The sequence below is a fragment of the Phyllostomus hastatus genome, unplaced genomic scaffold (assembly GCF_019186645.2).
Source record: "Phyllostomus hastatus isolate PE091 unplaced genomic scaffold, TTU_PhHast_1.1 phas_contig_150, whole genome shotgun sequence".
Lineage (NCBI taxonomy): Eukaryota > Metazoa > Chordata > Mammalia > Chiroptera > Phyllostomidae > Phyllostomus > Phyllostomus hastatus.
The window spans coordinates 27,677,556-27,690,553 of NW_025333611.1; the positions used below are offsets into that span (position 1 = coordinate 27,677,556).

General features: G+C 55.8%; 1 protein-coding gene across 14 annotated transcripts; it reads right to left on the minus strand.

Annotated features, from left to right (window-relative positions):
* Positions 1-411: 411 nt before the first annotated feature.
* On the minus strand, positions 412-12,358 carry SLC4A9 (solute carrier family 4 member 9). 14 transcript variants are annotated; one of them, XM_045819728.1, is made up of 22 exons: positions 12,119-12,358; positions 11,647-11,807; positions 11,259-11,372; positions 10,761-10,816; positions 10,464-10,621; positions 10,125-10,173; positions 9,660-9,814; positions 9,308-9,424; positions 8,967-9,141; positions 8,656-8,789; positions 8,253-8,515; positions 7,428-7,486; positions 7,007-7,225; positions 6,763-6,876; positions 5,454-5,615; positions 5,137-5,315; positions 4,392-4,464; positions 2,889-2,957; positions 2,461-2,634; positions 1,705-1,860; positions 1,228-1,298; positions 412-1,115 (listed from the first exon to the last, which is right to left on the minus strand). In XM_045819728.1, exons 1-21 carry the CDS (start codon positions 12,322-12,324, stop codon positions 1,245-1,247), a joined length of 2,847 nt encoding a protein of 948 aa, XP_045675684.1. In that variant the 5' UTR covers positions 12,325-12,358; the 3' UTR covers positions 412-1,115; positions 1,228-1,244. The 14 variants fall into 14 exon arrangements, 13 of the variants coding, with proteins under 13 accessions (XP_045675684.1, XP_045675682.1, XP_045675683.1 ...); XM_045819726.1 differs by having other exon boundaries at positions 8,967-9,151; positions 9,308-9,405; positions 10,125-10,212; XM_045819727.1 differs by having other exon boundaries at positions 7,007-7,195; positions 10,125-10,212.
* Between the last annotated feature and the right edge of the window lie 640 nt (positions 12,359-12,998).

The following is a 12,998-nucleotide window of genomic DNA, read 5'->3' on the forward strand; positions in this document are numbered from 1 at the left end:
AAGCCAAGGCAAACATCGCCCTGACTTCCTGAGTGAACACCTGTGGACTGAGAGAAGACACTGTGGGTCAGAGCAAGCGCTTGGGTACAGCGTGGGGCAAAAACCAGAGTGAAGCCTGACAGGGGATAAGGACAGCCCAGATTTTGTTCTGGGCCAGCCATTGAATCTCCCCATAGCCCCCGAATTTTCTATTGCAGTGGTGAGCTCTTTCTTGGGTTCTAAGACGCATGGAGAAGAGGGTGTTCTGTGGCCCGAAACACAGCTTATGGGGGAGGGATTTCCAGGCTTTGTATATGTTGTGCCCTCAGCTTGTCCTGTCTAGCTTCTATTCATTCTTCAGATTTCAAGCTATAGACAACTTCCTCTGTTTTTTTTTTTTTTAAGATTTTATTTATTTATTTTTAGAGAGAAGGGAAGGGTGGGGAAAACAATGGGAGCGAAACATCGATTGATTGCTTCTCGAACGCAGCGCCAGGCCCTGACCAGGGATCGAACCGAGGACCCTTTGCCTTGCTGGATGACACCCAACCACATGGTCAGGAAGAGACCACTTCCTCTTTGCAGGCTCCCCCACTCCCACCACCCCACTTTTACTGCCCTCCTAGAAGGGCTTAGAGGCCTGTGTTCACACAGCCTGCCCTACCCTACTCTAGCAAGTTGCCTGTTTGTCCTTTCCACTGGGGTTTTAACTTCCCAAGGTCAGGGACCATGATTGTCTTAACTGCTGAATCTCTAGTGCTTCGTAAGTACTCAGAAGCTGTTTTGATAAGTGGATGAATATAATGAAAAAATGGCAAAGAGGGCAAGTGGCAGAGAATCCCTCCCCTGGTCTGGAGTGTAGTTCTCAGGAGCCTAGGGTGGAGCCCCCAAAAGCAAAGGAAAGCAGCCAGGAGATTTGTCCTCCCTCTCCTCCTCCCCTCTCTCTCCCCGTCTTCTGTCCCTGTGTCCCTCCCTTCCCCACCTCCAAATTCCACATTCAGTTCGGAATGACATTGAGCTCCCTCTACTGGCCATACTTTATCGCCAGGGGAGCCAAGCCCAGGCACTCGCATTTGTTTTTTCTTCCCTTTGGAGAAGCTGTTCTACCCTCTTCTGGACTCCGGGGCTCTTGAGGACTGGAGCATGAAGAGAAAACAGGACTTGTCAATACACCAGAAGTTTCCTAGGTCTGAGCTCCCATCCCCACCCCCGCTCTCGACACCAGGGGGCCTTCCCTCACACCCTCACCTCATGCTCAGTTCCAGCTAATTCACGGAGATGTTGATTTCCGGAGCCTTTGGCTGATACATCAGCTCTGACTGTGGAACAGAGATCTCAAGATGAGTTTTGAATAGACAACACACACACACACACACACACACACACACACACACACACACTCATGCACGCGTGTGCACCAGAGACAGCAGAAAGAAAGGGACCCAGAGAGTGAAAGGATATATACCCACACTGTAACAAAGACCAGGGTTGAGAAAGCCCACTAGACCTGTGTCCCCAGGTATTTCCACCCCATGGACCCCTGCCCTAAGAAAAAAGATTTCCCTCACCCCTTCAGTGTGCCTGTGTCAATACAGAGCTAAGGGGAGCGACTGTATTGATAAAGTCCTCAGGCTTAATGGAAATGTTAGACTCTAGGGACCACTCCTGGCTGACAGTGCTTTCCCCAGTGTCCCCTTCTCCATCGAGGGCCCGTCGTGAGCCCACCTCTTCACTCTCGCTCCCACTGAAGGAGCACTCTGGCTCCAGCCCCTTCTCAGGGGTGCTCCTTTCCTTCTCTGGCATCAGTTCATCGAGCCAGAGGAGTTCCTGTGGCGAGAAGACCCACTCCAGTGCCTTCCGGACCCCCACCAGGCCCAGCAGCTGCAGGCACAGACACAGAGCTCAGGAAGACTAACGACAATCACATCTACTCAGCACTTCCGTGTGCTAGGCAGTGCGCGTCATTTCGCTGAGTGCTAACATATTCCTGTGGGATAGATATGATAATTATTGCCATTACACAGAGAGGGAAAGTGAGGCCCGAAAGTTCAGGAACTTCTTAGAGGTCACACAGCCAGGACCAGATTGGTCCTACTGCAAAGCCCATGGATCGTAACTTCCTCGGTGAGTGGGAACAGGGCTAGAAGCCACCTGTGTTACCGCCTCCCTAAGTAACAGAAGTGGCAGCATTGCCTTTCCCAGGGCCTTAGTTTTTGGGGTGGTTTTTTTTTGGTGGGGGGAGGTTATATCCCGACCTGTGTTCGACCAGCCTGAAGAGGCTAGGAAAGAAGTCAAACCAGGCATTCCATCAGCGCACCTGTAGGCATCCCTTGGCCGTCTTTCTTTGTTCTAGGATTCCCAACCAGGCAGAGCCAGGGCAAGTGAAAGAGGGAAGAGCCTTCCTCTTACGGAGGCCTTGGCCACCCTCCCAGACTCAGAGTCTCCCAGGAACCCTCGGGACACCACCCACCCCTGAGTCACCATGATGGGGAAAATGATGGCTGCAGGTGTAGACTTGACTATCCAAAGCAGACCCAGGCAGGCAAGCTGGATGGCTGTGAAGAGGTGGACCCTGCTCAGACGTACATGCCTCAAGAGCAGGAGGTCTGGCTGGTGTTTTGCTGGCATCAGTAACAGCTGCACCCTCTTTGTGAACTGGGGGGGACAAGAGGAGGAGGAAAGCAGGGTATGTGGGTAGCCTGGAGAGTGTCACTGTTCCCCATTGAAATTCTGCACCGGGGAGTCAGAGGACGGCCTTGGTCCCCCCTCACCCAGAGCATGGCAGCAGAGTCCCTGTACCCAGAAGAAACAGGAAAAGAGGGCATGGGAGGAATTGGCCAGTGCAGGCAGGGAGTACCAGCAGGAAAGGAAGGAGGAGTGGGGCTTCATGGTGATTTTAATGGGCTCACCTGGATGCTGCTAATTGCTGCCACCCCCATGTACAGGAAGATGCCATAGAGCACAGGCATTGGGATGAACTGGTAGGAAGAAGTGGAGAGGCAGCAAAGGAGTTTACCTCTGCCAGCTGCCCAGGTCCCCCACGTTAGGGACCAACCCCAGCATCCAGCATCTAAGCCTACCCAGGTCTACGCCTTCCTTTCCCTCTTTGCATGCCTGATCTCACTGAATCTTCACATCAGTCAGATGAGGTAAATTACGTAATTGGCTCCGTTTTACAGATGAGGAGAGTGGGTTTCAGAGAGTCTTAGTAAGTTGCCCATTACCTGGCTGATCTCTCCGACCTTATCTATCACTTTCCTCTCTGCCTTCTCTGTTCGTGCTATACTGACCTCTTGTCCTTCCCTCAGCGTGCCCGAACTTATTTCTGCCCCTGGCAGGGCCTTTTCCTTTGCCTCTTTCCTCCACCTAAAATGCCCTGTCTTCCTTCTCACTGCTCATCACTGAGCATCTTAGGATCCCCGGAAAGGCCTTCCCTGGTCATCTAAAGTAGACAGCTGGCATCCCCGATCACCTGACTCTCTTTTACTCCTCACAGAAGTGTTCACTCTCTGAAATTACCCTATTTTATTGTGGGGTTTAAAATTTTTAAAAAATCTGTCTCCCCTCACCAGACTGCAAGAAGTGGATTGTCTCTTTTAATTGCTACTATGAGCCCAGTCCTGGGCAGTGCCTGGCAGATGCACTATGCTCAATAAGCACCTGCCGCATGAGGAATGAGAGTCACTCAGTCAGCAAGCCGCCAATCCGGTCCATCCGGCTCTTTCCACTACTCCACTCTCACCCAGGCCCTGCGACCTTTCCCTCCCCTCGCCTCTGTGGTCCTGCCAGTGACTCTTGTGTGCCATCTCCACGCCCTCCTTGACGGGTTAGCTGCCAGCTCACTGCACCTCTCTGTTATTGCTCGTTATGTAATTTTTGTTCATGTGTGTGTGTTGCTGATGGAAGCTTGGTTCTATAGTCCTTTTCAATACCCCCTCTCCCCCACCGGCCCCTTCTCCCAGGTGCCTAGCAGAGCCTTGCACACAGCAGGTGTTCTATAAACACCTGGTGAGGGAGAAGTGACAGGCTTTTACCTCCAAGTTTTTCTGGGGTGTGATGATCACACCCAGAGTCTAAGGCTTGTTGGGGGCTGGAGCAAGGGCAGTGCTTAACCCCTGGGCGGGTGGAGCGGGGCATGCCTGCACCCTGTCCACTGGGGAGAAAACCCACTGGGAAAGAGTTTGGGTTCTCAGATCTGAGAAATGCTCCCTTGGTGATCTCTGTGAGCTACTTAACTTCTTTAATCTTCAGGCTCCTCATTGTAAAGGACATATGCATCACAGGGTTAACACGAGGGTTGAATGAGTCCAGGTATGGAGAAACTGAACATGCAGTAAGAGTTCAGCCAGTGTCGGTTCTTGCACTTATTATTACTACACAGGCCCTGCTGCCGGCCTGCCTAACAAAGGTACCTTGAGTATAGGTGCCAGGAAGATGGAGATTCCGGTGAGAATGAACACCACCAGGCCCGTCAGCCTCTGCTCCCTGTGGGGAGAGGGGAAGTTAGCCAGGGCCTGGGAGAGCCCCGGGGGCACCCAGGCTGAAGACCCAAGCCAGACACCACTGCAGACCCTGGCGGCCTTAGCTTGGTGTGAGAAACCAGTGGAGACACAGGGACAGAGCACTTCAATAGGAGGGTCCCAAGCCTCTTCATCAATTCAAGGTCATAGTTGCTCTTTGTTTTTATCTTTATCTTTTTATTTTGTTGCAAAATTAGCAATTTTTACACTGGGGTGAAGAGTTTCATTTCAGTTTACAAAGTTAATTTCACATACTTTGGGCAGATTATGTTTCCAAAAATTACAAAATTGTTTTTGTGATGGCTACTTTGTAACATCCATGAGGCGCTTCTGCACTGAGTGGGGTTAATTAGGGGGCACCTCCCACTGGCTTAGCCCTGGCTGCCTCCAGCCTTACTTCAGTGACGCTCCTCTGAGGGCCCTCCCAGCCCCAGGGCCGGAGGAAGAGAGGGGAGATCTGACACACTCAGAGCCCAGAACCCACCCATTCATCCCACTGCAGTGGTCACGGGGCAGTGAGAGAGCCCTCTGGAGTCACCAGCCTAGAGTTTCAGCTGCCCAAATGACTCTGCCTCGTCCCCTGCTACCCCACCTTGCTGCCCGCCTCTCGTGCCGGCCTCCTGAATACTGGCCTCACCTGATGCCCAGGAAGCTGGGTGGCTCCCCCGGAGCACAGGCCCTGCTCTCTCTCCGAAGACTGTCCATGTGGGCCAGGGAGATGACAGTGGCTGAGACATACCAGGGCAGCCCAAGTGCCGATGTGAGCAGCATCAGCAGAGCCACACAGAAGAAGTCCAGGTGGAAGCCAGCTCCCTTCTGCAGGTCGTGGTGGGGCAAGGAGGATGAAGCTAGCCCAGGCTAGCCCTGAGGGGTGGGAGAGGGAAAGCCTGGAACCCACCCTGGGGCTTCTGTCCCGTGGTCCAGGGGCCTAGCATGTTACCTGGCAGGCCTTACCCGCAGCCTATATTCGGCACGGTTGAGAATGACCGCTGTGATCTGCTGGTCCATGAAGATGAGAATAGACAGCAGCAGGGCGGGCAGGGCGGCTGCCACACTTAGCCACCAAGGGTTGGTTCCAAAAGATGACACCAGCCAGTCACGCCCAGGTAATGTGGGCTGGGGGAGGATGTATCATGGACAGATTGAAAGGGTCTCCCAAGAGCACCTCAGCTGCACACTTGGCATTCTTCCACATCCCCCTTACCACAAGCCCTCCCCGCCGAGACCCTGGATGGTAGGTGGGAGCAGTGCGCATGTGTGCACAGCTGGTTCAAAGCATCTCGGCACCTTGAAAAAGGGTGGAAGGAGGGAGACCTGCCTGGGACTCCCCAGTCAGTGTTTCTGGACTTTGTTTTTCTGGGTCCCTCCCTCCCTGCAAGGGGAGGAGGAGGTAGATGAGGCCTGCCCATACTTCTTAATGAACAGAGCTCTCCTCCTTAGGCACCCCCCCCAACTTCCAGGGTGGGGCGACTCAGGCTCAGACCTGCCTTGACCTGGAGCAGGGGCAGGGCGAGGTGTGTCTGCGTCTGCTCTGATTATAAGCCATCTGTGTGGGGGACAGGGCCCCAGTTGTCTTGCGCTCTGAGTCCCTGAGGCTGCCTCAGTTGGAGTCCCTGCTGTCCTGTCCTGGAGGAAGCTGGAAGCAAGTCTCCAAATGCACAGGCAAAGCCTAGGTGCCAAGTCGGTGCACTGTCTTGCTCAGGGAGGGAGCTCCAGCTTTGCTGGGTCAGAGCAGGCAACCAGGGGTCCAAGCAGAGAGTGGGGAGTCACAGAATGGGTAGGGCCATGCCAAGGCTAGGGAGAACCATGACAATAGCTAACATTCAGTGAGTTAGCTAACATTTAGTTGTGGTAAGTACTCTGTGATAAGTACTTTACATTATTATCTGTAAACTTCAGATATGGGGTAGGATATATTGTTATTTATTATGTCCATTTTATAGATGAATAAACTGAGGCTCAGAAATGTGGGTCACATGGATACGAAGTAGCAGAACTGGAACTCCAACCCAGGGCTGGCTGACGGGATCCCACCCTTTTAACTCTGTACATACAATCATAGCTCCTGAGTATTCTGCACTCACTGTGTCTGGAGCAGCATCTTATTCATCCTCACAACAACTCTGTGAGGCCATTATTGCTACTATTTCTATTTTATCAGTGAGCAAACAGAAGCTTAGAGGAGATGAAGTGTGGGGTCTATGCATCTTCCTCCTCCAGGGTCCTGTCTGCTGGCCATGCCTTCCCCTCTCCCAGCTCTCACCTTGAACTCTCTGGGCACCATGAGCTTTGGCGTGGCTAGACCCAGGAAGGCATCAAGGCCACAGCCCAGCAGGATGGCCAGGACCGAGGAGAAGTCGCTGAGTACCTTGCGTACCTAGCCACACAATGGACACTCAGTCAGGTCCAGGCTTGCCATCACCCCAATTCTGTGCCCCTTCCCATTCACACGCAGGGCTTGAGGCCAAGAGCTAGTCCCCTCCCACAGAAAGGGAGCCGACACTCACCACGGATGGGAAGAAGCGGCTTGTCTTTACATGCTTGAGGGCCATGGCAAAGAGGAAGGAGGTGAGGAAGAGGAGGAGGGAGAAGAGGGCGATGTCAGGGACTGTATGACAGCTAGGGCCACGAGGGTGGCCTCCCCGCCGGACACACTCTGGGGGAGGCAGCAAGGACGCGTTGACCAGGCCCAGGTCCTGTAGGGAGCGGTGGTCAGCGATGAGGTCCTGGGCGGCAGCATAAACATCCACTGATGCCCCCTGAGACACCAAGGGCTCAGGACAGGAGGCTCCCGAGCCCTCGCAAGGGGCTGGGCCTCGGTGACCTACGAGGGTTTCTCTGGCCCGTGGGATGGAAAGAGCCAGGAGACACTGACTTCTTTGGCCTCCACCCTGTCTTTCCCAGGCCGTCCCAGAAACAGGCTCTCACCATGCTCAAGATGCCATCTCTGTCTTCTGGCTTTGTCCTTGTCCACTGAGACTCATTTCCTGGGAAGCAGAGAAGAATTTGGGGGTGTGTCCCTCCTCTGGGAACCTTCTGCAGCCCCTCGGAAGCCTAATCTCACGGGTCCAGCTGAACAGGAAGTTCTCAGTTCTGACTCATCTGTCTGCTGACTCCAGCGCCACCATGCCTGCCCCTCGGGACACTGCCTCGTGCCCAGGCCCCTTCGGGTTCTCGCCTGTCTGTGTCCCTGGTGCCCAGCACAGGACTGGCCAGAGCAGACGCCCAGCAGGCATTTGCTCAGTGGATGAGCGTACACATCCACCAGGGGCAGAACTGGTCTTGTTTGCGCCTGGCACAGAGCCTGGAGCTCTTGAGAGGACATCTCTTCCCCAGGCCTGGTGTTTCCTTCTCTGCGGAGGGATATGTGCAAGTGTAACTAACGCTCTGGGCTTCTCTCCACCTGGTCAGTCGCCCAGACTCAGGGGAAGAGCAGTGACTTATTTGATTGGTGAGTTTGAAGAAGAAACTGGGCGTGCACGGCCCTGCCCCTTCCTCCTCTGCTCCCCGGAGTAAGCTGCCTGGGCTCCTCTGGAGCAAGACAGTCCGTGTCCAGCGCTGCGTGCCTGGGTGGGTATAAGTCTGCCTCATTTTGGTTTCGTGGTTAGAAAGCCCGTGCGCCCAGAAATACAGCCACGTTCTGCCATCAGTATTGTCAGCAATCCTCCGTTGACGCATTTTCAGCTGGTTTAGAATCAGAGTGGGGAAGAGCTCTGAGCCCCACCTGCGACGCTCCCCACTTCCCTCACCCACCTCCAGGGTCTGGGTACTGGCAGAAGCAGCCGTAGGCGGGAGAGCCAGGCCTCTGGATGGGATAGGCACGCGTCAAGCTCAGCATTTTGCCCACAGCATCGTAGATGAAGATGAGGCTGATGAGGGCACAGAAGCCTTCCTCGGTGAATCGAGTAAAGTAGCGCACCAGCACACTGGCCTCTGTGGCCACCAGCACCAGGCAAAAGGTGGCCACCCAGATGCCCACCCACAGTCGAAAGGGCAGGTAGTCCAGACTGTAATCTCTGGGGGTGAGAGACAGGCAGGGCTTGGCAGGGCTGTTCTGCTCGCACCTAACCCAGGCCAGGTGCCCCTTGAGCCGGACCAATCCACCCTTCCCTGTTGGCGCAGCCAGGACCAGGCTGTGGAGGGGAGCGAGTCCCACCTGCTGAAGTTGAAGAGCAGGCGTTCAAAGACCAGCACTGGCCCGGTGCTGCTGAGGATAGTGAGGGGCTGGCCGGCCATGAGGCAGAAGGCAGCTCCAGCCACTGCCGTGCCCAGGAAACTTTCCAGCACCCCCTGGAAGCCAATCGGGAGCTCTCAGCACAGGACCCTGGTGTCCTCAGCACTGCCAGCACAGGGACCCAAGCTTCCAGGGAGCCTCCTCAGCCCACCTGCAGCCCCAGGGAAGGATAAAGGGCGTTGCTGCAGCAATACCCAAGCGCGTACCTGTCCCCCTTTCACATCCCCACCCACCTGAGCACCATCGGTGGCTTCTCCCAGCAGCCCCCCAAAAGTAATGGCGTTTGTGATGGTGGCCAGATAAATGTAGAGCACAGCCGAGAAGCACTGGGGGTGCAGGGCATCCAAGAAGTCGCTGGGGTACCACGAGGCCTTCCGCCGCACGTCCTGGACAAGGCCCCCAAACAGCCTCCCGCCCACTAGTCGTCAATGATACAGGTTTCCACACCCTACGTCCCCATATCCACTACTGTCTCTGAGCCCGCCTCACGGTGAGCACACACCCCTCCGCTCCTGGGACTCGCCCCCGCCCCCACCAGTACCGTGACCCTTATGCCCACCCCAGCTCGCCTCACCTGCCTGTCCGCTGCAACTCCGGGCTGGGCGTGTGCTGCGGGTGGCCGTGCCTGTCCTCAGCCCGGGCCCTTCGCGGGGCAGAGGAGTCCTTGACCTCCTGCGTTTGCAAGGGGAGCCTGAGGTGAAGGGAAGGAACCCTGGTTGAGTAAGGATCTCTAACCCGTCGCCAACTGGGCGCCGACCTCATGGCGCTCTGCCCCCTGGTGGCTGCTCCGTGTCCCTGCCAGCGGACTCCAAATTCAAGGTTAAGTCCCTGTTCCTTTCCTAGGGTCTCCTCCCCTCCTCAACAGTGGAACTGGACCCAAGACTGTGGGGAGAGAAGGATCTATATGACATGATGATCCCAGATACCTTTTGTGCGGAGAGGGCAGGCATTTAGGCGGGGGAATCCGGGATGTCGGGTCCCACCGACCTGGAGGGAGCACTGTCACCTCCTCTAGGAAGGCATCCAGGGCTGCCAGAAGGTCATGAAGGTTGCTGGCCCGACGCACTGACCACTGGAATTGCTAGGGACAGGCACAGAGTGGCAGTAAATGCATGTCTGGGTTCTTACATGCATTTTCACAGTCTCAAAAAATAGACACACATGAGTCACATGGGCAAACCAGTCACTGAAGCACTCGTTCATTCATGTGTGCATTCAGTGAGGACCTGTGGGTGCCTACTGTCCACCGGCACTGTGCTAGGTAAGGAGCCTACAGTCATAGCCAAGGAAACTTCAGTCCTCATGGTCACAGACACAAAGCCACACTCTGCCCCACAGCTGTAGCCAATCACACACAGAGTCCACACACACACCACACCTGTCCAGCTCACCGGGTCACTGAGGAGGACAGCCATGGCCCGGCCCATTTCGTGATAGCTCCTTCCCAGTGTAGGGGGACCAAGGAGGAGGCAGAAAAATCTGAGGAAGGAACCGAGCCTCGGAGAGGGTCAGAGGCTGCTATCCCATAGGGCAGCCCTGACTTCTGACCTCCTGACCAGCCCCCATGCACACACTCATGGGCACGCCTACTATGCAGTCCTGACCCTCTTCAACCCCTGAGCACCATCCCCCACACACCCAAGAGGACTGGACCAGACATCCCTCAGTCCCCTCCCCAGCCAAGGCCCCAGTGGGCTCCAGGATCCTTCACTCCCACTCAGCAGCCTCACCTGCTGGGGAGGGGCACCTCCGTAAGAGAGCCCAGCACCACCGGATCCCGAAGTCGCACAAAGGCCCCCAGTGGCTGAGCCAGGAAGCCCAGTTCTCCTGCCAGCACAGCCCCCGCCTCAGCCCCTGGAGGCAGCTTGTGCCTCAGGGCATTCTGACGCTGGGTGGGGGTTCGAAGAGACACAGAGGATGAGTGGTCATTTGTGGAGGGGATGTTGGCAGGATACGGGCTGATGAGGGGTGGGCCCCTATTAATCCCTGACCCCTCTCCCAGCCCTACCCAAGGAAGGGCCGCGAACCTGTTCCTTCAGGGGGGCTTCCTCATCATGGGAAGACTCTCTTGGATGGGCAGATCCTTTAAAACAGGATTTTGCAGTGATTAGGGGCACAGGCTTCCGGAATGGATCCACCAGGGTTCCCTGACCAGCTTTGCTACTGACAAGCTGTGAAAACTGGAGCTCACCCTTCCCCACTCTGAGCCTCAGTTTTCTCACCACTAAAGTGGGCGTTATTATGGTACCACCGCACAGGATACTTGTGAAGATTAAATGAGACACGTGTGCAATGCTCCCAGCGCAGTGCTTACCAAGAACACCCCTTCACAGAGCTCTGGCCGTTATGATAGCAGTCCCTCCATTCTTCTCCCCTCACCGTTACCCCTGCTCCCTCCACCTGTGAGTCCTGGGTTACAGTCTAAGCCAAGGGTAGGCCTCTTCTGGTCCAGGAAGGTGCAGGGGAGACCTGGGACCCTGCCACCCCAGGATGCTTGGGCCTGGGCCCAGGGAGGGGCCTCTCACCCCGACAGGGCCTAGTGCCTGTGGTCCGGATGAGGTGCTGGGGCCTCTGCAGCAGCAAGGACTGCAGCTGCCCTCTCAGCTCCGGGCTCAGCGACTCCACTCTGGTCACCTGCTCTGGAGAACAGAGGTGGGATCCAACTCTTTCCTGACAGCTCCTTGTCCCTGAAATCTCCTTTCTCCTCTGCCCAGGTCACTTTCCCTCCTGGGAATCACAGGGGACAGAGCAGCCAGTGAACTTGATTCTTCACTCTGCTTTTCCACCTCCCCGCTGTGTCAGGGATGGATAATCCCGAAGGTGGGTGTGGAAAATTCCAAGACTCTGGGGAGATATCTTAGAGAAACGGTGGCATGGCTACCCAGGCCCTCCCTCCAAAGGCTCCCAGCATACCCACGAGCTCCAGGAGGCTCTGAGCTGGACAGTCCAGCAGGACAAGGCCTTCCGCCAGCAGGCTGCGAAGCTTCTGCAGGCTGGGCAGTGCCAAGGTGGGCACATGGGGGGCACTCCACCGGCCCCCACCTACCTCCAGCTTCTCTTCAAACAGCACCCACCTGCAGTAGAGGGGGGCAGACAGTGTTATTTGGGGCATCTCTCTCAGGTCCAGAAGTGGGGACACAGGGAAGTTAATGAGGGAGACGTGGGCCCAGCGGTGCAGAGTACACCCCTCCCCAGAGAGTCACCCCTGGGCTTGGGTCATGGAGAAGGGTGAGTGTCATGAAGGGCGAGGGCCTGAAACGAGGACACAGAGAGGAACTCCCGATCGTGGGTAAGAATACCCCCTCACAGGAAGAGCTGGGGTCATGGGGGATGCCCCAGCTGAGGAGGGGAAGGACCCCATAAAACTGGTCTGGGTTTCACTCACCTGCCTGTCTCTCTCCACTCCAGCACCTGGGGCCAGCCCAGAAGCTCATTCAGCTGAATGAAGAGCAGGGGGTCCTTGGGTACCCCCTGTCCTTGGCTGTCAGTGTCTGGGCTGGGGCCAGAGCCAGGGCCACTGTCCAGCTCTCCTGTGAGCACATTATCATAAGCAGTGTGGCCATCAAACTCCTCCTGGCCCTGCGGCCTCATCTTGGTGAGGCTTGCACAGACTTTAAGCACTAGTGCAGTCCTAGCTTCTGAGGCCAGGGGCCCCCGGGGTTGGCTGCATTTATAATGTACCTCCGTGCAGCACAACACAAACAGGGCAAGGCCTGCTGACTCCAGAGCCAACCGGGTCACTGTCTCCTTTCTTGCTTCCCCCTCCCCCACTGGCCTGAGGGTGTTTGTAAGCCCAGCCTGAACTCTCCCAGGCTCTCCAGAAACACCCTAGCTGGGGCCAAAGTGTTGTGTGCTTTTACTGTGGGATCAGGTCTGACCTTACTGTGTTTTGTGTAAACAGACAGTAGTAAGCGGTTGGCCAGGGTCCGAGGACTGACACTGCCAGAGTATGCTGCCCCCTACTCTGTATCAAATAAAAACACTAAACACTCAGGACTATTTTGGGTGTCACCAACACACCCTGAGGTCACTCATTTGGACAGAGACTTAAGAAATGACTGGGTCTGCAGAAGCCAGGCGTGGTAAGGGAGACAGCAGGCAGAGGCCCGGTCCATTAAGATGGGCAAGTGACGGAAAGTGGAGGCAGTTCCTGCAGAACACAACGGCTGAGTCTTGCATTCCTCTGTCAGACCACACCGGGAAGCTCCCCACGTTAACTGTGGCTCTGGGGTCTGCCCCTCTAACTGAATGCCCCGGTGAGGATG